The sequence below is a fragment of the Onychostoma macrolepis genome, chromosome 14, assembly GCF_012432095.1.
Source record: "Onychostoma macrolepis isolate SWU-2019 chromosome 14, ASM1243209v1, whole genome shotgun sequence".
Classification (NCBI taxonomy): domain Eukaryota; kingdom Metazoa; phylum Chordata; class Actinopteri; order Cypriniformes; family Cyprinidae; genus Onychostoma; species Onychostoma macrolepis.
Window position 1 is genome coordinate 163,645 of NC_081168.1, and position 22,500 is coordinate 186,144.

Here is a 22,500-nt window from a genome sequence, read left to right on the forward strand (position 1 = left end):
AAGGAGCAAGTCTTTCTAACTCAAACTGCTCAAATATCAACCTGTTGTGCAGTATATTATCATTCAGTTTATGAATGTCACAAGCTCTTCTCTATTTTAGGGGTCTAGCAATAAAAAGCATTGCAAAACAATCAAAATAAAATATACATCAAATATGATTAGTTTAGCTGCATGTCATATGACCATTAACTGACATCAGAGAACCGTGAACGTGAATGGTTTATTGAATTATTGTAAAATTAAGTAAAGTAATTTGAGCTCAGAGAGGTTGAGCTGATGAAGATGTTTGTGAACTGGATCATAAAGCACACATGACGGTCTCCGAAGCGTCATCTTTAACGTGAATGAACTTACTGACACGCGTCTGTCACGTTTCTGTAACATGCATATGCATCGTATCAATTTTGTAATGTAGTTTATGAGTGGATATGAAGCTTTCCTGTAGCTCAAATAGTAGAGCATGGCGCTAGCAACGCCAAGATCATGGGTTCGATTCCCAGGGAAAGCAAGAGCTGATAAAATGTAAAAACTGTAACTTGAATGCAATGTAAGTCGCTTTGGATAAAAGCGTCTGCTAAATGCATAAATGATATAAATACCGGTCTGTGAAATCTTCATCCATGTCAACACGGTGTGTGTGTGACGTTACAGCTGGAGTCTCCAACCCGCTGGTCAAACCTGCACCTGCACGCACGCACACACACACACACATACCATCACTGGAACAGCTTATGTTCACGGAGGCTAAATTTATTTGATCAGAAATACAGTAAAACAGTGAAATATTATTACAGTGTAAAGCAGCTGTTTTCTATGTGAATATGTGTTAAACTGTAATTTATTTCTGTGATGCGCAGCTGTATTTTCAGCATCATTACTGCAGTCTTCAGTGTCACATGATCTTCAGAAATCATAATAATATGCTGATTTGCTGCTCAACAAACATTTCTGATTATTATCAATGTTGAAAACAGTTGTGCCGCACAATATTTTTGTGGAAACTGATACATTTTATTTTCCAGGATTCACAGATGATTAGAAAGTTCAAAAGAACAGCATTTATTTTGTCGCTTTGATCAATTTAATGTGCCCTTAATGAATAGAAGTATCAATCTCTCTGACCCCACACATCTAACAGTAGTGTATGTGCTAATGAGTCGATGAAATGTCCCCACCAATACAGGTGCACCAGTGTATGTGTTAATACGGAAGTAAATTTGATTTATACAGCACATTTATACATAGCAAAGCTATCCAAAGTGCTGAACAATGTAAATTAAATTTAAAAGAAAAAAAAAAAAACAGAAAAGAAAAGAACCAAACAAGACAGACAATAAAACAGCAATAAAGTGAGATTAAAATGCTAAGGAGAAGAGATACTTCAATCTCGATTTAAAAACGGTAATGAAGGTGCAAGGCGGCAGTCTAGAGGCAGCTGGTTCCACAGACGACAGAAACAGCTCCGTCACCGTTAAGCTTTCAGACGGGAACGAGGGACAAATAAAAGAGCCCTGTCAGCGGATCTTAAAAGTCTGGTAGATGACAAGGGATAAGAAGATCTTTAAGATAAGATGGAGCTTGATTGTTAAGAGCTTTAAAAACAAACAACAGAATCTTAAACCGAACTCTAAAATGGACCGGAATCCAGTGAAGCGAAGCTAAAATTGGAGTGAAATGGTTATATTCCCAGCCTTGCAGCTGCATTTTATACCAACTGGAGGCGTGAAAGCGATGACTGAAGAAGACCCGAGTACAGTCAATTACAGTAATCTAAACGTGAGGTAATAAAAGCATGAATAACCTTCTACAAATCTTGAAAAGACAAGAACGATTTAAGTTTGGAAAAGATCCGCAATTGATGAAAACTGTTCTAAACAACAGAACTGATTTGTTTGGATAAACATAATTCTGAGTCTATAACACCCAGGTTTCTAACCTGTGTTCCTTAATGATATCCGTCCAAAAACAATCATTTCTGTTGTGTTCTCATTGAGTTGGAGAAAGTTATTTGATAACCATTTTTTAATATCTGAGATACATTCCAACAATGGTTGAATGGAATCACCAGCTTTTAGCGGGAGGTACAACTGTATTTAATCAGCATATAAACTGAAAAGAAACATTGTGCTTCCTGATAATATCCCCCAGAGGGCTCATATGTAAATTAAAAAGAAGCAGTCCCAGAATAGAGCCCTGAGGTACTCCGCTAATAATAAAAATAAAAGTGTGTGTGTGTGTGAGAGAGTGTGTGTGTGTACTGACTGTGTGTGCGTCTGCGTTTCCTGCTGGGTGTTTCTGCTGCTGCTGCTTGAGTTTCTTTTGATCCTGAAGTCAGCGATCGTTCGTACATCTTCACAAACTCACTGTCCATCACCGAGACAAACACACGGCGCAGATACAGCGACCTGCAGCACACACACACACACAGACTGACTGACTGCAGGACAGTGGAAAGTATTTATCTGCCAGAGGAATATCAAGATGCTGATTTCATGGCACCCATTTGGGCAGGACGAACATCCCTGTGTTCTTTATCTGTTTTTACAGACGTCCCAATGAGAAACTGTCCAAATAGGGCTTTAGCTGAAAAACAGCAGGGAATTTGCTCTGGGATTGTGTGAGAAAAACACAGGCGTACAACTGCAAAGTACATCTATGAAACACAGAGTTCTCTGGTAAGATTAGCTTTCCAGGATGAATCCTATTTAATTCTTCTGATGATGAACTAAAGCAGGAATAAAGAGCGTTAGGAATCACATGACCGGCTGAAGACACTCACAGCTGCTTGCGCTCAGACTGCAGGAGTTTGAAACTGAATTCACTCAGAATCTCCAGAAAACTCAGATTCATCAGGTCTCCATTATCAAGCCCTTGAGTGGCGAAGCGGATGCCGTCCCTGCACAAACCACAGACAGCCACAGATGAGAGAGAGAAGCGCAGAGCAGCGGAGCGGAGAGAGCAGCAGCTGATACACACTGATGTAACACCAGCAGCGGTTTACGGATCAGACGCAGGTTGATGCTGAAGTTCATCGCCAGCTTCTTCGCCAGAAATCTGATCTCCGTCAACTCCTCGTCACGACCGTCCTGCTCCAGCCCAGAGAAGAGCTGCACACACACACACACACACACACACGTTTCTGTGAATTGTGGGGACTTTCCGTAGACTTCTTTTACTTTTATACTGACCAAACAATATTTTCTATCCCCAACCCTAAACCTACCCCTTACAGAAAACCTGTTTACATTCTTACACTTTCAGATAAACATCAGTTACTATTTAAAAAAAAAAAATTCCACAGGCCGCTCCCCACAATGTCAAAAATTTCAGGTTTTACTATCCTTGTGGAGTAGGGCTGCACGATAAAGCTGTGAGTATAGCCCGTAGTAAAGCTGATTCTGTGATTATTAATAAATCTCCATCACCTGTTTTCAAATGCATTTAATACACAGAGCCGTAGTTCACTGACAAGCTACGCAATATCACGTTCAATATCACAGGCGATTCATCTGCGATTCTGAGCGCGAATTGCGTAGCTTGTCAGTGAACTACGGCTCTGTGTATTAAATGCATTTGAAAACAGGTGATGGAGATTTATTAATAATCACAGAATTGGCTTTACTGACGAGATGCGCATGACAATCGCATGCAATATATCGTGCAGCCCTATTGTGGAGACATTTGGTCTCACACACACACACGCACACGCACACGCACACGCACACACACCTGCTGCAGGCACAAGCACACAGTCCTGGCGCTTTCCACTGAGCTGATCATCTTGGACTTGCTGAGAGTCTCTTTGATGATGTCACCAAAATCCCTGTAGAACTACAAAAAAAAAGAGAGAAAAAACAATTAACATTACATTGAACATTAACAGTATTATTCTGTGCTATTTTCCTCATTATTTATTGTAAACATTTTCACAAAACTACAACAACAGGCTCATTTATAAAGAGGTGCATATAATGATCCTAACTGACTATATACATAAAGATCAGCAGCTCGTAAACGTCCCGAGAAACAAAATAATCACAACACGGTAAATAATGATATTGGAATTAACATACTGTTTCATGTTATTTAACAACATATAATTTTATATTCGAGTCTGGTAATCCCAGCTGAACCCAGACACGTAACTCTACTTTTAAATGCTGACAAGTAAACACTATCGTAACTGTTCAGGCTAATCTCTTAAACATCATCATCATTTTCTTAATAATCAATATCCTACCTTTATAGCCATGAACACATTTTTTAAATCTTATAACATTTTAAATCCTGTATTATTTCTCAACTCTACAGCTGCGCAGTAAAATTTACTTTAAAGGTTCACTTTTCATTCATGAAGACCACATGTGAAGAAGAAATGTGCCACAAATGTGTCTCTTGGCAGAAAAATAAAGACTTTCTAAGATGAGAATGACATGAAATCACCATTATAACCAGGAGATGGCAGCAGAGGATCAATCATTGACTGCAGCTGCCATTTCAACTCCATAGTTTTTCACGTCTTGCTTTTGGATTTAGTATAAAATGAATATTATAACACATTTTAGTACTTCACCGCACTAAAGTATAAAGTATAGCAAGCGCAGGAAGTCACAAAGTCACTTGTCATTTAAAAAAAAAAATAAGCCCAGACAACAGCCTATAATGGTGAATTAGGCTATTTAAATACCTATATAGTTAAATACAATTTAATTGAGTTAAATATTTATGGTATAACAATTAAATAATGTATTCAACAGTTTGAAATATTTTTTTGATTTACTTTAATAACTACATGGTTTAAGTTTTATCTTTAAGTGTAATCTGCTGAATATATTCAGCCAGCACAGACTGGTTTCTGCTGTAGTGTTGTTCCTCTGAATTTAGTCTGAATCAGGTAATGCTCAGCTGTTTCGACATCGGCTCGTCAGACGCTTCGCTCCGTTATCACTCTCAATCATAGCAATGACTCACGGCATGATTTGACGAATTCATTCAACTTTACACTCACGTTTGTCATTCCTGAAACGGTATGCGTGGATGATTGGTCCTCTTAGATCAACAAAACTTTTCTTCAAATTTTGAATGGATTATGTAGAGAAACGGCACAGTTGGGGTAATCGTGGCCTAATGGTTAGAGAGTTGGACTTGTAACCTGACGCTCTCTCTACCCTCACTACCACGACTGAGCAAGAACCGAACCCCCAACTGCTCCGGGTGTGTGTGTGTTCACTGCTGTGTGTGTGTATGCACTTGGATGGGTTACATGCAGAGGGTATGGGTCACCATACTTGGCCACACGTCACTTTCACTTTTTCAGTACAGCTGACCGGAAATGACTGAGCTGGTTTATCTAAAACCAGGAAGTAATCGTGCATATGGTCAATTCACCCTAGTGATGACCGCTTTGTGAAGCTCCGAAACTTTTGCGAATCATTTGTTTCGAAACAGTGGTTCGGAGCGCGTATCAAACTGCCAAAGTCACGTGATTTCAGTAAACAAGGCTTCATTACGTCATAACTGTTTCCAAACGTCAATGGTTTTCCATTAGGAGGCGATCTCTGTGAACCAGTGAATCATGCGAGTTCACTGAGATCGCCTCCCAGCTGAGAAACACGGAACCAGCGTCTATGGTTTTTACCTGATCTCGGATCAGTTTCATCAATTTGTAGACATTTTTAACAAGACATTTGTGTAAATATAAGGATGAGAAGTAGTTAATATATCTTTCTGGCCTATATATACAAGCTCTCCATAAAACAAAACAAAACAAGCCCTGCAAATTAATATAAAATATTTTAGCCACATATTATACAGACGCTTCATATTTAATGTTATTTTATCATTTTTAGGGCATTTAATGTATTATACTTTCAAAACATTTGCAATGGGGTTTCAGCCTGAGTTTTTGTTGCATGTACACAGTTTTGACCAGCAGACACCAGCGTGTGGTGCTTCGAGAGCTTCGAAACAGTGAATCATTTTGCGAAGCAATTGGTTCAATTGATTCGAAGCGTCGAAAAGGTTCGTTTCTCCCATCACTAATTCACCCTTCGCCAGGAGCTTGATTGACAGGCGATCTGACCAATCATACCGCGGAACCCAACAAACAAATCAGACAGGAGACTACATTAACTTTGGTGGACTTAAACTTGGTTTAAAAAAATGGTGCGTACTGATGTCTTTCTGTAGTTGAAATTAAATACCTTCTGATGTTTATTCATGCGCTTGAACTGAGGCGCTACAGACCGTTTCATGTCTTGTCTGTCGCACGTTGTGAGTTTTCTCTGATGTGTTTTTCACTGCGTGAGAACATGATGTGTGGCGTAAGAGCGGACATGGCAACAGTAACTAAGGGGGGCGGGTCTTTGCGAAGGGTCAGTTGTAAACAAACAACAAATTCTAAATTGTTCCTACCAAGGAATTATAAAACATTCATGCTGCTCTTAAATATTCCTGCGTCCCTCTTTATAAATCACAGTTCATCTTAAATTCAAGAGCAGTGTGAACAAGTGCATCATAAATAAATAATTAAATAAACAAACAAACTTTTATTTCAGGAAATCATATATCACCTTGTTGTAGTATTTGAGTATATCTGTGGCAGCTCGCAGCTCCAGGACTCCGTATATGATGAGTTTACAGTATCCAGCCAGCTGAGTCCTCCTCTGCAGCAGAGCAGACATCTTCATCTCCTCACACTCCTCCTCACCTGCAGCACAATCCTCCCTGATCATAAGCTACGAGCATCTGACCTGCATCTCCATTTCAGACGCAATCTTATTATCAAAAGGCGAGAAACTTTAGGAGAAAGCTACACAGTAAATGTGTGTGTGTGCATGAGTGTGTGTTTCACCTAGCGTTACATCAGGCAATGTTACATGACAAAATGCTTAATTAAGAGAATTGTATCATTGATATTAGATTTGATCGGTTCACTCTATTTTAACTACAGTGAGCTTATTTAAGAACGCAAGTCAAGGCTCTCCTGAACACATTTATGTATCCAGATAAACAAGTACCAGCCAGATCCTCGTCAGGGTCGCTGAAGACGTAGTCGATGATGAAAGAAGCCATTTCTGCTTTGAGAGAGTCGTCAGGACTGAAGCGCTGCAGCGGAGAGCCGTCTCCTTCACACAGCTTCCCGAAGACGAGCAGCACGTCACACAGACACACAAACGCCTGCGGACACAACAAACACACGTTCACTGCCGACGGATCCAGGCTACAGAGGCTCAGAGAGACTCAAGAGCACAGCGCACAGTAATCAGTGTTTTCACTGCCGCTGTGTAGACAAGCCTGGAGCAGCAGTGATCTGAGCCGAGTCTAAACCCATGAAGGCCTGTACCTGGCTCCTGATGCGACTCTGAGGCACGGACAGACAGCTCTGACACACCACACAGAACGAGTGAAGAGCCTTCATCACACGCTTCAGCTCCGCCTGAGACACAGACCAGCGTTACACAGTGTACACGGCACATCAGGCTTTCATGAATACTAACAAAAACTCTATCATAAAACCCTTTGTGTGTACGGTCTTTAACTAACTTTTTAATTATTATGTAATTGTTATTTAATGACCTAAAAGCATTTTTTATTAAAAAAACAACAACAAACAAATAAAGCAATATTGTTAATAGCAAACACACGAAGAACAAACAGAGACCGCGAGCACCTTGTCTTTTGCTGGAGTGTGTTGCTTGATCTTCGTTCCTTTCCAGAACAGATGGAAGACTGAACACTTAAGAGCTGGAACCATCAGCTACACACACACACACACACACACACACACACACAGATCTCTGATGAGTTATTATGAATGATCTCTCATGCACACGATCAAGTAAATCTGTGAGGGTTGATTAGGGTTAGGGTATAGAAAATACAGTTTGTACAGTAGAAAAACCATTACACCTATGGAATGAACCCTTAAAACATGAACACCAGAGTGTGTGTGTGTGTGTGTGTGTGTGTGTGTGTGTGTGTGTGTGTGTGTGTGTGTGTGAGAGACCTTCTCGTTGATTTCTCTCGTCTCTATTCCCATCTTCAGCAGCTGAAAGCAGAACTCAAACAGGTTCCTTCCGGTCAAATCTCTGGCACTGACACACACAAAAACACACAGAGACGCTTCAGTGCAGGACTGTCAGTCAGCGGCAGTGGGCGGGGCCTGAGCAGTGTGATGTCAGAGAATCAAAACCGCGTGGCTAATGAGACTGATTTGGTTTAATGGGGATTAAAAAGTAAGGAGTGGGAGGATTTTTGTCACTGTAGGGTGGTTGTTCACACACTGCCAACACACATTCAAGTCCAAACACCATGTAAAGGTGGATTTTGCATAATATGTGCTTTAAGTTTTGTGAAGGAGGGCACTGGTAGGAAGCTGTGTTTATGATCAGTGTACATAACTGACCGTAAAATATGTATTTTAGGTATGGAAATTAGATACTTAGAGTTTTGATATTTGGGATATGGTCACTGTGCTACTTTGAGCTGTTTTTGACTGGCATGGGTGTATGGCGCAGAGCAGACGCTTTCAGTTTACTTACATTTACATTTTTTTAACCACCCATTCCCGCCTGCAGTAAAGGTATAACTGCTCACACACACACACACACACACACACACACCTGCTGAAGGCGGCCAGAACATTCAGAGAGGAAGCAGCTCCATACAAATCATCTTCATCAGCCGATCCCTGAGGAACACACACAGCTCAAGCGAGCTAAATCTGACAAAACCTCCTTTTGGGAAAATTCTGTTATAGAAAAACAACTTTTAAATTCATTGGAGCTGAAGTGTGATCAGCTTCGATCTCAAGCCACTGGTGCAGGCAGTGTTGCTGCATGGGACGAGACGGGTCGCTCCATCACATGAAGTAAAGCTGTGAAGCGTTGCGAGCGCAGGTGTGTGTGTGTGTACCTGCAGTATCTCCGCCAGGTTTGAGGTGAATTTCTCCACGGTTGAGTCCAGCAGCTGACTGACGGCTCTCTCGGCTCGGCCACAGAAGCTGTAGCAATCACTGCACAACGCACACAACACACGCACACAAGCCTCTAACACACACTCCTCGCGGTGCTTCAGCGTGATGTCACACACCTGAGACAGCAGCAGATCCAGACACTGAGACGAGAGACAGACGCTCACTTCATCACATATACTCGCAATCACATATCATGCATCAAACACACAATAAATGCTCAATATACTGTACATATCATTTTTATGATCTCATTAATTGAGACTGCATCAAACATTTTTTTTTTTTCATTTTATTATTTATATCCTGAGATTATTGTCACATCTAAGGAACTTCAAAAAACCAAAAGATTATATAAAATGGAGAATGGTACAAAATAGTGACCAGGTCAATATAAAATTTCATTTACACCTGAAGCTGAAAAAAACTGCCTCAAAATAAAGTTAATAATATTTGTCAAGAACCCAAATGTACATGTTCAGATGCAAAGAGTGAGTTGTTCACGTGCCATTTGATAATCAAGAGATGTAAAAGTCTGAATATGATGTGATTGATCAGAGACTAGGGATGTAACGATTCACTCAACTCACGATTCGATTCGAATCACGATTTTTATTTTATTTATTTTTTTACAAAATGAGATTTAAGACAAATTATAAATTAAATGTGTCCTTTTATTATTGCTTGGACAAAAGCTGCACGATTCTATGTGAAATTGAAATATAACACTATAATAATATACTAATATAGCACGTGCATATTATTGCTCTTTTGTTGGTTTTGATTTCTTCTGTCGTCCTCATTTGTAAGTCACTTTGTATAAAAGCCTCTGCTAAATAACAAAATGCAAATATAATGTAAATGTAAATAACAAAAATAAATTGAAATTTTAAAACAAGCTCCAAGTCAACCAAGTAACATAAATAAAAGAAATCTCTTCATATAAACAAAATAAAGCTTTGTCTGTGCTCTTTCCATTTAAAATTAGAGGCAACCACTGCATTTTAATCATGATCCTAACAAAGATGCTGCACACATGCAACATGAGCAGTTTTTAATCTAAATTAGACTATCATTTCAAAATCTGAAGCAAAAACAGAATGGTCTGACTTCAGTTTTGTGAAACTACTGTATAAAATATCTGCATGAAACCGAAACAGCAGACGAGCTGAATGAGACGCAGATTCAGTCTCTGCCAGCAGGTGGCGCTTAAAGCGTTTCCTTGGTTTCTGCTGTAAACAAAGCAGCGCTGCACTTATGAACTTTAATATGCATTATACAGAGGCAAGATGAGAAGAATAAATACCATCTAAACTTTTCTCAAATTAGTTTTGTTTAAATTCGATTTGTTTAGCATCTCAACCAATTTGAATCGTCACATATTTGAATCGATTTTCAACCGGCTCGCGGTTAATCGTTACATCCCTATCAGAGACGGCTCGTACTTTCTCCAGGCGTCCCGATGTGCCATAAACCTCCAGCTGGAAGAACAGCGGCGCTCGGAGCAGACAGCTCACCTTCCCCACGTCTGCCGAGAACTGACAGCAAACACAAGCTTCACGTTATATTTGACTGATTGTACTGAAATGTTACATTCTTATATTCTACCAGTAATAAAACTGCGTTCGATGATGAGTAGGGATGGGTACCGAGAACCGGTATTTTTTTGGACCGGTACGTAATTGGGTCAATACCGGACTACCGGTAAGCTTCAGGACAAACGCTACCGTTATCGATGCTTGCGTTGTTTTATCTCCGTATACTTCAATGTTAATGAAGCTGCTGCTTGACATTTTTCTTCACTGAATGATGTGGCCATCGTTTGCGCGACGTGCGTGTGATATCCGTGCGTGTGTGTTTGTGTGCAATCAGGCATCGCGGCAAGACTGAAACGGTTGAAGGTGTGGGCTCACGTTACAAAACTAAGCCACAGCAGTGTGCAGTATATGCAGTAGTGTAATAGTGAACAAAGGAGGCAACACTAGTAATATAATGAAACATTTACTAACAAAACACAACTTCTACCTCAAGCAATGCGCTGTATTTACTGTCTCCCGGCTCCAGCTCCAACTGCAACTCGCAAGACATTCACATCAAATGTTGATTCAGCGGTAGAGTTACGCTCACGAGACACTGCACTTATTCGCAATCACAAAAGTACATTATTTGCGTGTAATTTAAAGCCTTGCCGGTTAAACATTTCATTCGCGTGCTGTTCTGACGTGCGCTTATTCAGAGCACTTGCGTGCGTACACTAAAAGGCCGGTCAAACAGCAAACAGCAGCCGGTTTGAGTCTCGTTCACACAGCAGCTCACAGTTGTGTTTAGAATACTGTCTGTATGAACGTGTGACTGGATGACGAGTAATTTTTTACTGCTAAATTCTGAAAAAACAGGGGTGTTAATTATCAGACCTAAAAACCCCACATGTAATAACCTAGAACATTATCTAACACTTGACGGCTGCTCTGTCAATTCTTCTTCATCAGTCAGGAACCTAGGTGTGCTGTTTGATAGCAATCTTTCATTTGAAAGCCATGTTTCTAGCATCTGTAAAACTGCATTTTTTCATCTCAAAAGCATATCTAAATTGCGACCAATGCTCTCAATGTCAAATGCAGAAATGTTAATTCATGCGTTTATGACCTCAAGGTTAGACTATTGTAATGCTTTATTGGGTGGTTGTTCTGCACGCTTGATCAACAAACTACAGTTAGTCCAAAATGCTCTTACCATATAAATGACCATATTAGCCTGGTTCTGTCAACACTGCACTGGCTCCCTATCAAGCATCGGATAGATTTTAAAATCTTGTTAATTACTTATAAAGCCCTGAATGGTTTAGCTCCTCAGTACTTGAGCGAGCTCTTATCGCATTATAGTCCTCCACGTCCGCTGCGTTCTCAAAACTCTGGCCGTTTGATAATACCTAGAATATCAAAATCGACTGCGGGCGGCAGATCCTTTTCCTATTTAGCACCCAAACTCTGGAACAGTCTACCTAACACTGTTCGGGAGGCAGACACACTCTGTCAGTTTAAATCTAGATTAAAGACCCATCTCTTTAGCCTGGCGTACACATAACACATTAATACACTTCTATTATTCAAATCCGTTAAAGGATTGTTAGGCTGCATTAATTAGATCAACCGGAACCGGGAACACTCCCCATAACACACGATGTACTCGTTACATTGTGAGAAGAATGGCATCTACGCTAATATTTGTCTGTTTCTTTCTTATTCCGAGATCACCGGAGCCACCTGATCCAGTCCGTGTCCAGATCAGATGGTGGATCAGCACCTAGAGATGACCTCTACAGCCCTGAACGTCAGAGATCAGGACACCTAGATGACCCCCAGAGACTGATCCCCAGTGAAGACCTCGTCTCCTGGACAGCCATCGGGACAAGACCACAGGAACCAGACGAGTCCTCTGCACAATCTGACACGGCTGCGGTTGGAACTGAACTGCGGGTTTCGTCTGGTCAGAGGAGAACTGGCCCCGACTGAGTCTGGTTTCTCCCAAGGTTTTTTTCTCCATTCTGTCTCGGAGGGAGTTTTGGTTCCTTGCCGCTGTCGCCTCTGGCTTGCTCAGTTGGGGACACTTAATTTCTAGCGATTATCGCCGATTTGATTGCACAGATACTATTTAAACTAAACTGAGCTAGACAATGACATCTCTGAATTCAATAATGAAATGCCTTTAACTGAAAATTGAGTGTTTAATCTTATCATTATACATTGTTGACACTATTTTCCTATTCTGATATTGGAAAGTTGCTTTGACACAATCTGTATTAGGGCTGAACGATTAATTGCATTTGCGATAATATCGCAATATGAAAAAACACGATTTTTCAACCGCAGAGGCTGCGATTATACTCCGTCACGTGACACGTGCGAGTAAAGAGGTGTGTTCGAGGTGAGAAAGCATAATATATTAATATTAAGACCCTTTCAGATGGGATGTGGCAGTCGCGAATGTCTAGTTCATTTTCAATGGGAGACATGCGGAACGGCTGGCGGCGCAGAGGTGGAGCGCAAGCGGTGCTCGTGCACCCAAAACCATGCCGCTTCCACGAGCACAGCGCTTCGCGACAGGCGCCGCCAAAGATAAGAATATTTTATTTTAATAATAATCTTTTTGTAAGAAGCACTGTAACCAATTACTGAACAGAATATTAACACCCAATCATAGAACATTTCACTGAGCTCATGTGTTGAAAACATGACGATATATATTCTTATTTATTTATTTAAAGTCTGTCTAAAGTTAACAGTGTTTAAAAAGTGCAATCCACATGTTTACAAATATGTTTATTACAGTGACTTTGAATTAATTATATACTATACTAAATACTGCGTGTGGTAAAGCAACAGATTTGTTTTTATATTTCTGCAATCTACTTTAGTTTGTGTGATTTGTTACTGACTTTCATAATAATGTTTACACCAGGCTTATTTGTCAGTGCTTTATGTTATAATTATTACATGCTTACAAGGCTGGAAGTTCAACAAATCAGTCAATATACTGTGATTGTAGTTGTTAAATAATGTCATTCATATCAATTCATGCATCACCTAATTCCATGGTAACATATAGGCCTGGCCTACAGAAAAGAACATTTATGTTTAATCTATCTAATATTGTGTTGGTCATACTATAGACCCTTTTTCTGTTAGTAAACAATGTGACGTTTTTCTGTGGGCGGGGCTTAGGTGGAGGCAGAAAGATTCCACTGACCGCTTCACTAACGCTAGCTATGAAGTTTGTTTACCTTGTTTTTTTTAACAATGGCTGGAGAAAATCCGATTTTACCTGCATATGTAAGGTCACTCACTGTGCAGGACCATTATTGTTATTTAAATAAGTTAACTTTAACGGACAAAGTCAGATTGGCCGACCCTATGCTCATGGATGGACGATCTGACAGGATTACCTCTGATTCAGTGACTCGAGTCGCACATAACGTTAGAGAAACCTAATGAGTAGTAAAGAGAAACTCACCTGTGTCTATCTAGTCATGAAGATGTACATTTCAACTTCAGCAGGCTATTTTTACAGCTAATTGTTACGTGAGAGTGAACTGGGCCAAAATACAAAAAGTTAAACATTCAATGTGATGATATATTATTTGAAGATGTATGTAACTTATCATGGCCAAATAGTTATTTTAAAATATATACATCCTGTAAATTATGTAAGTTAAATTTACAATACTTTACATACAGTACATTTAAAGGAAGATGTGAATATTTTCTAGAAATAAAAATTCCAGAAATTAATTTTGAACTTTCTGTATTTGATTATTCTTTCTTACTAAGTTCTTAGAAAGTCCAGCCACTATCAATCACAACAATTACAGATGATTAAGCATATACATCGTCAGTTTGTTGTTTTACACACATGCACACAGACATTATTTCATAGTTGTGAGATGCATAAGAAATCTTTAGACACGTAACACAAACCATAATCCATAACAACAAAAGACAATACTTTATTTAACCTTTTCTGATAAGAAGTGTGTGCTGCAAACGCAAGCATTTTTGACAATAGTTTCTGTCAAGTTCGCTCGTTTTATCGCGTTTAAACACAGCTGTCGCCGTTTTTTTTGTCTGCGAGTGGCAGCAGGTATGCGTTAAATTTTCAAATTGGAGCCTGTACTACATAGATTCTTGCATCCAACATCACAATAAGATGATATTTTAAGCTCCTTGTGTAGCCGAATCTGTGCTGGTTTGAATGGGCTGCCTCCAGTTTTCCGTTTGTTTTGCCTCCAGCTAGCGCTGTGACGTAATCGTGACGTCGGCGCAAAAAGGGTCTATACAATGATTTAAAGAGCTTTAAAAAATAATTGCATATTAAATCACAATCGCAATATTGGTAAAAAAAAAAAAAAAATCGCAATTAGATTATTTTCCAAAATCGTTCAGCCCTAATCTGTATTGTTAAAAGCGCTATGTAAATAAGGGTGACTTGACTTGACAGCAGCTTTAAGTTTGGGTGGAGAGCAGAGTATTTAAGTCGCGCACAGAACACAAAACGGGAGCGGCTCCGGTGGAAAACTGACTGGATCTAAAACTTTCAGATGACACACAGCTCAATTCTCCGTCACTGTAAGTTATCGCTGAAAACACGCACCACACGGTAGACGCGCGCTGTATGACTGGTTGTCCAGTCCTGTTCCGTTCACACAGCGCGTGTGTTCCGAGAATGCGGTTGTGAGTCCAAACTGTGTCTTCTGTCAAATAACCAAACTGTGTGTGAACGTAACCGTATCAAGGACTCAAATACAGGACTGACAACCGTATTCTGCTGCTGTGTGAATGTAGCCAAAGGGTTAGTTCACCCAAAAATTAAAATTCTGTCATTGTTTACTCACTGTCATATTGTACCAAACCTGTATTAATCGTTATTCTTGTGCTGAACACAAAAGAAGATATTTTGAAGAATGTGGGAAACCAAATAGTTGCTGGTCCCCACTGACTTTGATAGTAGGAAAAAAAATATGGAAGTCAGTGGGGACCAGCAACTATTTGGTTTCCCACATTCTTCAAAATATCTTCTTTTGTGTTCAGCACAAGAATAACGATTAATACATTCTTCAAAATAATGTTTTATGTTTAACAGAAGAAAGAAACTCATTCAGGTTTAAAACAACTTGAGAGTGAGTAAATGATGACAATTTTCATTTATGGGTGAACTAGGGGTGTCCCCGACTAAGGATTTTCAGTCGAATCGTAATTTTCGAATCATGCCGATAGTCGACTGATAGTCGAATCATATATTTGGGGGCGGAGCAAAATACATTACCAAGAGTCAAGTCAGACATTCAACAATCATGAACACAAAGGGAAAATGTGTAATGGACGCCTCGCAGATACAAACAGGGTGAATAATGTTTTATGTTTTGATTAAAAGATAGTTTATAAAACTGAAGAGATAATCACTGTATAGTACTACAATGAAGCGCTTTACTGTAGCGTAACTCAACCAAATGCATTTTATACGAGATAATATACACGATATAAATAAACCGACTGAAACGTTTTGAAACCACTTGTTGTACCCTACCTGATGGAAGAAGTCTTCCACTTCTGCCTGAGTCAGTTTGAGTCTTGTTAAAGATTTAAATCCCTGTCGCCGAGATGCTCCTCTGTCCGTCACGGATTAGAAAGCGAAACTTTAATCTATAGGAGAAGCTGGATTTATTCACGCACGTTAATATTTATTTAAAGCTTCTTTCTTTTAAGATTCTTATTTACAGCATTATCATAATAGGCTGTATATTAACTTATTGGGAGAAAACCGGTAGTCCTGTGTGAAATCAGACACTGAGCACCCCCATGTAGCCAAAATGGTATGATCATAACACCCCGCGAATATTCGACTGAGAGATTGTGAGTCGAATCAGGCTCCTCGAATCGAAGCATCAAATCGTCGACTATTCGGGGACACCCCTAAGGTGAACTATTCCTTTAATGTTAATAAAATACAATACAAAGAGAAAAATAACTCACTGCTCTTGACTGAAGAACTTTAATACAGCTGCTAAAGTTCAGCAGTAATAAAATAACTTTAAATTTTCAACAACTTTTCACATCATATCTTTTTGCATCAAATAGCATCGATAACAGTATCAATAAGTATCGATATCGATAAAATGTAAACGATACCCATCCCTAATGATGAGTTTGGTGAAGACTGGAGCTCCTTTATGAAAACAGACAGATAATTGTAATTGTGCAGATGGTTTCTATCTAATCCGAACTGCATCATCATCTCAGAGACTCACCTTAGCCAGTAACTGAGGCAGCACGGGGATGAAATGGTTTGTGATGCGTCTTCTCTCTTGAGCCTGAAGCTTCTTCTCCCGCGCCGCCAGGTTCTACAACACACACACACACACAGAGTTCTGTTAGTCAGGACAATAACGCAGTGAGACGTGCTGAACTGATTTCATCTCAATAACAACTGTTTACTGTTTTCATTTTGGAGCTGCTTTACAGCAGAACTGAATCCTGTTTGCCTCGATGAGTCATCACTCTCCTGTTTATCAGTGTCAAGCTGCTTTGAAACAATCTGTTTTGTTTAAAGCGCTCTGTAAATAAAGGTGTTCTGAGCAGATCTGGAGCGAGTGATCACAGAAAGCTTTGAGTGTAAACCTCTGCCTCTGTCTGCGGCTGATTCCTGATGATATTTGCAGAAACATAAGTTACATTGATTTAGGACTGCAACAAACTTGATTATGGATTGATTGTGTCTGTGAACAGACCTGTTCCACCAGTCGTGAGAGTTTGCAGCAGTGAGTTCAAACAAACTCAGAAGTCAAGTCAAGTCAAGTCAAGTTGAGCTTTATTGTCATTCCGCTACATGCGGGGCATACAGTGGAACGAAATGTCGTGCCTCACAGGACCACGGTGCTACATAAATACAGGCATACAACAATGGAGTAAGACAATATAAACCTATACACAACTATCCTACTGATAGATTTTGACTATAAATATACTATCTATAAAAAGTACCTATACAAACTAAAAAATACAAACTATACGAGTGCTTCAGATAAGTACTGTACATGTGCGAAGAGAAACATTGAGTTCAAGCAGCTGGCTGGGGAACAGTGCAGGAGGATTTGTAGTGCATGAGCATGTAAACATACATATATTACTGAGTCTTTTTGTGGGATTTGTGTACACACAGCAGTGTGTGTGAAAAGTGACTAGTGCGCATAGAGGAGGAGAGTGTGCTACTACAGGTGGTTTGTACAGGCCCACTCACCTGTGTGTAGCACACTGAATTGCACGTTACATGTTTCAGGAGGTAGGGGGTTTGTATGGGGTTCAGAGAGGGGCGGGGTGATTTGAGTTCAGGGCTCTCACAGAGACTCTGTTTTAAAAAGATCATTAAAAACAAAATTAAATAGTGATAGGCATAGGTTCACTTCATTACGTAACCAAGTGATTAAAGAGATAAGAAAGGCCAAAGCCAATTTTTTTATGACAATTATTAATGAGGGAAAAGGTAACACAAAATTGATCTGGGAACAGATTAAGAATGTGATGGGAATCAGCCATAAGATTAGAAACCAGTTAGAATTGAACCTGAATGGTAAACTAATTCAAGACCCAGCTCAAATAGCTGTAGCTTTTAATGAATACTTTATTAATTCTGTGAATGAAATCGCACAGAATTTTTCCTAATAACTGGAAATGTTGTCACAATAGATGAAAGCATGCCTTCTTTTAGCATTCAACCTATCTGTGAAGTAAAAACTCAGGCAATTATTAATTCTCTTAAAATCTCATCAACAAAAGATATTTATGGAATGGACTCGAAAATGCTTAAATGCCTGAAAGAACATCTATCTTACCCTATCACACAAATTTTTAATCAGTCAGTACTAGAGGGGATATTTCCTACCACCTGGAAGACTGCAATTGTAACTCCCATATTTAAGTCAAAGGACCCACGGAACATATCTAACTATCGCCCAATTAGTATTCTTCCAGTAGTCTCTAAGGTTGCTGAAAATGTGTGTCAGAGCAGTTTGTCTCTTTTCTTAATAATAGTCCCTTCACACTTCATCCGATGCAGTTTGGCTTCCGGGCCCATCACTCCGCAGAAACGGCTAACTGTTACTTTTAGAGACTGTTAGAGCAATGGTGGACGAGGGAGGTGTTGTTGGCGCTGTGTTTTAGACCTCCATAAAGCATTTGACACAGTCAACCATCAGGTCCTTATTGCCAAACTCTCTACTTTTAATCTTTCCCCCTCTGCAATTAAATGGTTTGAGTCATATTTAACTGGTAGAACTCAATTTGTTTCTGTGAACACCCATCGTTCACTAGCTCTTAATTTATGCACAGGGGTGCCACAAGGATCAATACTTGGCCCGCTTTTGTTTAGTCTATATATTAATGACTTGCCATCAGTTTGCCCTGATATCAATACAATAATGTATGCGGACGATACTGTAATTTATGTGCATGCCAAGACAAAAAATCTGGCTGCCATAAAATTGACCAAAGCCTTGGACCAGATTACCAATTGGCTAAATCGTTCATGTCTTCAATTAAATGTAGACAAAACTGTGGGAATGTTTTTTACAAAAAGACAATGTAATAGTGTGTCAAACATATCAATTTCGGGTCAAAACATTACTATTGTGCCACAATTTAAATATCTGGGCGTTATTATTGATTCTAATTTCTTTTTTAAAACACATATTAAGAAAGTCTGCAATAGGGTCAAGTTTAGTTTAGCTAATTTTAGATATATTAGAAGTGCCCTTACATTTCATGCTGCTAAATTATTTATGGATTCAATGATTATGTCACATCTAACATATGGTCTGACAAGCTGGGGACAAACTAACAGCTCATCACTTAAGCCACTAGCAACTATTTATAAAAAAACTCTTAAAATTTTGGACCAGAAGCCTAATAGTTTACATCATTGTATAATCCTTAAAAAATATAAACTGCTGAGCTGGGAAAATGTAATCAAATATAAAAACATTTGTCTGGTTTATAAAATTTTACATAATACCGCTCCGCCTCCTTTCAATTCATTCATAATCCAACGTAATGACAGCAGTCATAATACCAGAAGTACCACACGTGGCGACCTAGTAATCCCACTCAGAAAAAGTACATTTGGTCAATTATCATTTTCATTTACTGCAATACATAACTGGAATTCATTGCCCATTACAATTAAAAACATACATATGTATTCGACTTTTATTGCACACCTTAAAAATTGGCTAATCGACAATTACACCTGCACACATTAATATGCTAGATGTGATGTGTGCATTAGATGTGACATGATCATGCTTCTGCTACTTGATCTCTGCTGACTGTTTCAATGCTATGTCCTATATGTGTTTTAATGTGGCCTTTGCATGATTATTTTGTGTGTCAATTTTTTCTAGTTTATTGCTTGACCTGCTTTTATGTCTTTGCAAGTTGTGTTTGCTTGTCTGTTTCAATTTTGTACCACTTTGTTTGTTTGTCTAAGCTTTTGCTTAAGCTTTGTTTTAATTGTAATGTATTTATTGATGTATGCCAATTAACAACTGGCTGGGGACTACAGCTGGAAATTAGCCGTAGAGGCTAAAGCTGCTCTTTTCATTAAAAGAGGTTGTCCACATTACTATAAACCAATAAAGTAAAGTAAAGTAAAGTAAAGCCTGGGGGAAAAAGCTGTTGAGCAGTCTGGCAGAGCGGGCTCTGATGCTCCGGTACCGTCTTCCTGATGGTAGGAGCTGGAAGAGACTGTGGGAGGGTGTGTGGAGTCCTTCACGATACTATTGGCTTTGCTGGAGCATCGTGTGAGGAAAATGTCCAGGATGGAGGGGAGAGGGGCACCGATGATCTTTGCAGCTGTGTTCACTGTCCGTTGTAGGGTCTTGCGGTCTGCTGCGGTACAGTTCCGTACCAGACAGTGATGCAGCTGGTCAGCACACTCTCAATGGTGCCCCTGTAGAAAGTGGTGAGGATGGGTGGAGGAGACTTGCTCTTTTCAGCCGGGCGGAGGAAGTGTAGGCGCTGTTGTGCCTTCTTGGAGAGTGACATGGTGTTGGTGGACCAGGTGAGATCCTCTGTGATGTGCACCCCAGGAATTTAGTGCTGCTGACTCTCTCCACATTCGAGCTGTCGATGGTCAGTGGGGGGTGATCACCGGAGTTTCTCCTGAAGTCCATCACAACCTCCTTTGTCTTACTCACATTGAGGGACAGGTTGTTAGTGCCACACCATTCAGCCAGCTGTGCCACTTCCTCTCTGTAGTGCGTTTCATCGTTGTTGCTGATGAGGCCTACCACTGTTGTGTCATCAGCGAACTTGATGATGTGGTTGGAGCTGGACTTGGCAGTGCAGTCGTGGGTCAGCAGCGTGAAGAGCAGCGGGCTGAGCACACAGCCTTGTGGGGCACCTGTGTTCAGTGTGGTAGTGCTCGAGGTGTTGTGGCCGACACGGACTGACTGAGGTCTTCCGGTTAGAAAGTCCAGGATCCAATTACAGAGGGAGTTGTTAAGGCCCAGCAGGTTTAGTTTGTTGATGAGCTGTTGTGGGATTATTGTGTTGAATGCTGAGCTGAAGTCAATGAACAACATTCTAACATAAGAGTCTTTGTTTTCTAGGTGGGTAAGAGCCAGGTGGAGGGTGGAGGAGATTGCATCGTCTGTAGAGCGGTTCGGACGGTATGCAAACTGGAGCGGGTCGAGTGTGTTGGGGAGGCTGGTTTTGATGTTGTGCATGACTACCCTCTCAAAGCACTTCATTATGATTGGAGTCAGTGCTATGGGACGGTAGTCATTTAGACACCGATGTCTGGTGCAGATGCCGTTTAACATGTTTGAGGTGCGTCTTCCACAGCGCATAACTTACCTTTTATGGTTATATTCTTATCTGAAAACGTTGCAGAGTCATGAACGTATATCTATTTTGCATAAAAGCTCATCCTGACAACAATCGATAACAATCTCTGTTAAACTTCACAGACTTCACTGAACAGAGTGCACTAAAGCATAATTAATGCAGATAACAAAAATATCCCTTTTTCTGGAATATTTGCTGTTGGACATTTTAAAAAATTGTACACATATTGCAAGAAATGCTATTTTATGAGAGTAATAGCTGACTGTAAACCAGGGGTGGGCAAACTTTTTGACTCGTGGGCCACATCAAGTTTTTCGCACCAAGTGAGGGGCCGCATTATATGTTTGACAAATGAAGCTTTGAATTTTTTTTTTGTTTTATTAAATTGACACTCACTACTGTACTGTATGTATACTTGCACATATATGGCAGTTCTATTCTTGTACCATCTCTGCCTTTTTATAAGCACTTTATGACACACAGATAAGTTGCATTGGGGTACAAGTCGATTGATGTATAAGACACATTTTATCATTTAATTCATAAATAATGTAAAATAAACTAAACGTTTACAAACATTAGAAACATGTATTTATATTCCCTTCACTCCAAAAAAAAAATCCTGTAAATTTAGCAGTGTTAATAACAGAAAACGGAATGAAAATAAGTAAAAAACAAACAAAAATTACAGTGGCATTCACTATAAACATTTATTATAAACGCCCAGACTAAATATTTCAAGCAAAACTGAAACTAGCGGCGTGGTAGTTACAGTGCCCTGAGCAGGAGGCAACATGGCATTTCTTCTCCTGGAAAGTGGGTTGTTGTCCCCCTCCGTACAGATCACGTTCCGGTAGAATCCCCCTCGCTCGAAATTGCGATTGCCTTATACTGTTTCAGCTATTAAAATAGTTCAGTTTTGTATGTAATGGCGAATTTCAATTGCAATCAATTGCATTTTTTTCAATGGAAACAACTTACGCCGTAATTTTTGCTCATAAAGGTAAGAGTAATACATCATTCGGAATTGTAAAGGGTCTACTTTTATTTGTGTGCACTCACAATATTAAAAAAACTTTTTATAAAATAAATAAAACGATGCGCCGTCTCGTCTTGAACAGGAGCGCTTCA

General features: G+C 39.7%; 1 protein-coding gene across 3 annotated transcripts in view; it reads right to left on the bottom strand.

Annotated features, from left to right (window-relative positions):
- The window catches only part of LOC131552916 (cohesin subunit SA-1), a 57,196-nt gene that overhangs the window by 2,784 nt on the left and 31,912 nt on the right, over positions 1 to 22,500 (bottom strand). For 2 of the 3 annotated variants that reach the window (XM_058797118.1, XM_058797117.1), the window contains exons 16-29: positions 16,776 to 16,868; positions 10,420 to 10,512; positions 8,917 to 9,117; positions 8,625 to 8,692; positions 8,009 to 8,096; positions 7,673 to 7,759; positions 7,346 to 7,438; positions 7,020 to 7,179; positions 6,573 to 6,709; positions 3,730 to 3,831; positions 2,977 to 3,107; positions 2,780 to 2,896; positions 2,263 to 2,405; positions 600 to 684 (exon numbers count right to left, since the gene is read on the bottom strand). In XM_058797118.1, the coding sequence (XP_058653101.1) occupies positions 600 to 684; positions 2,263 to 2,405; positions 2,780 to 2,896; positions 2,977 to 3,107; positions 3,730 to 3,831; positions 6,573 to 6,709; positions 7,020 to 7,179; positions 7,346 to 7,438; positions 7,673 to 7,759; positions 8,009 to 8,096; positions 8,625 to 8,692; positions 8,917 to 9,117; positions 10,420 to 10,512; positions 16,776 to 16,868 (1,598 nt within the window). The remainder of the gene's footprint in view (positions 1 to 599; positions 685 to 2,262; positions 2,406 to 2,779; positions 2,897 to 2,976; positions 3,108 to 3,729; positions 3,832 to 6,572; positions 6,710 to 7,019; positions 7,180 to 7,345; positions 7,439 to 7,672; positions 7,760 to 8,008; positions 8,097 to 8,624; positions 8,693 to 8,916; positions 9,118 to 10,419; positions 10,513 to 16,775; positions 16,869 to 22,500) is intronic. The other variant, XM_058797119.1, reaches the window with a different exon arrangement.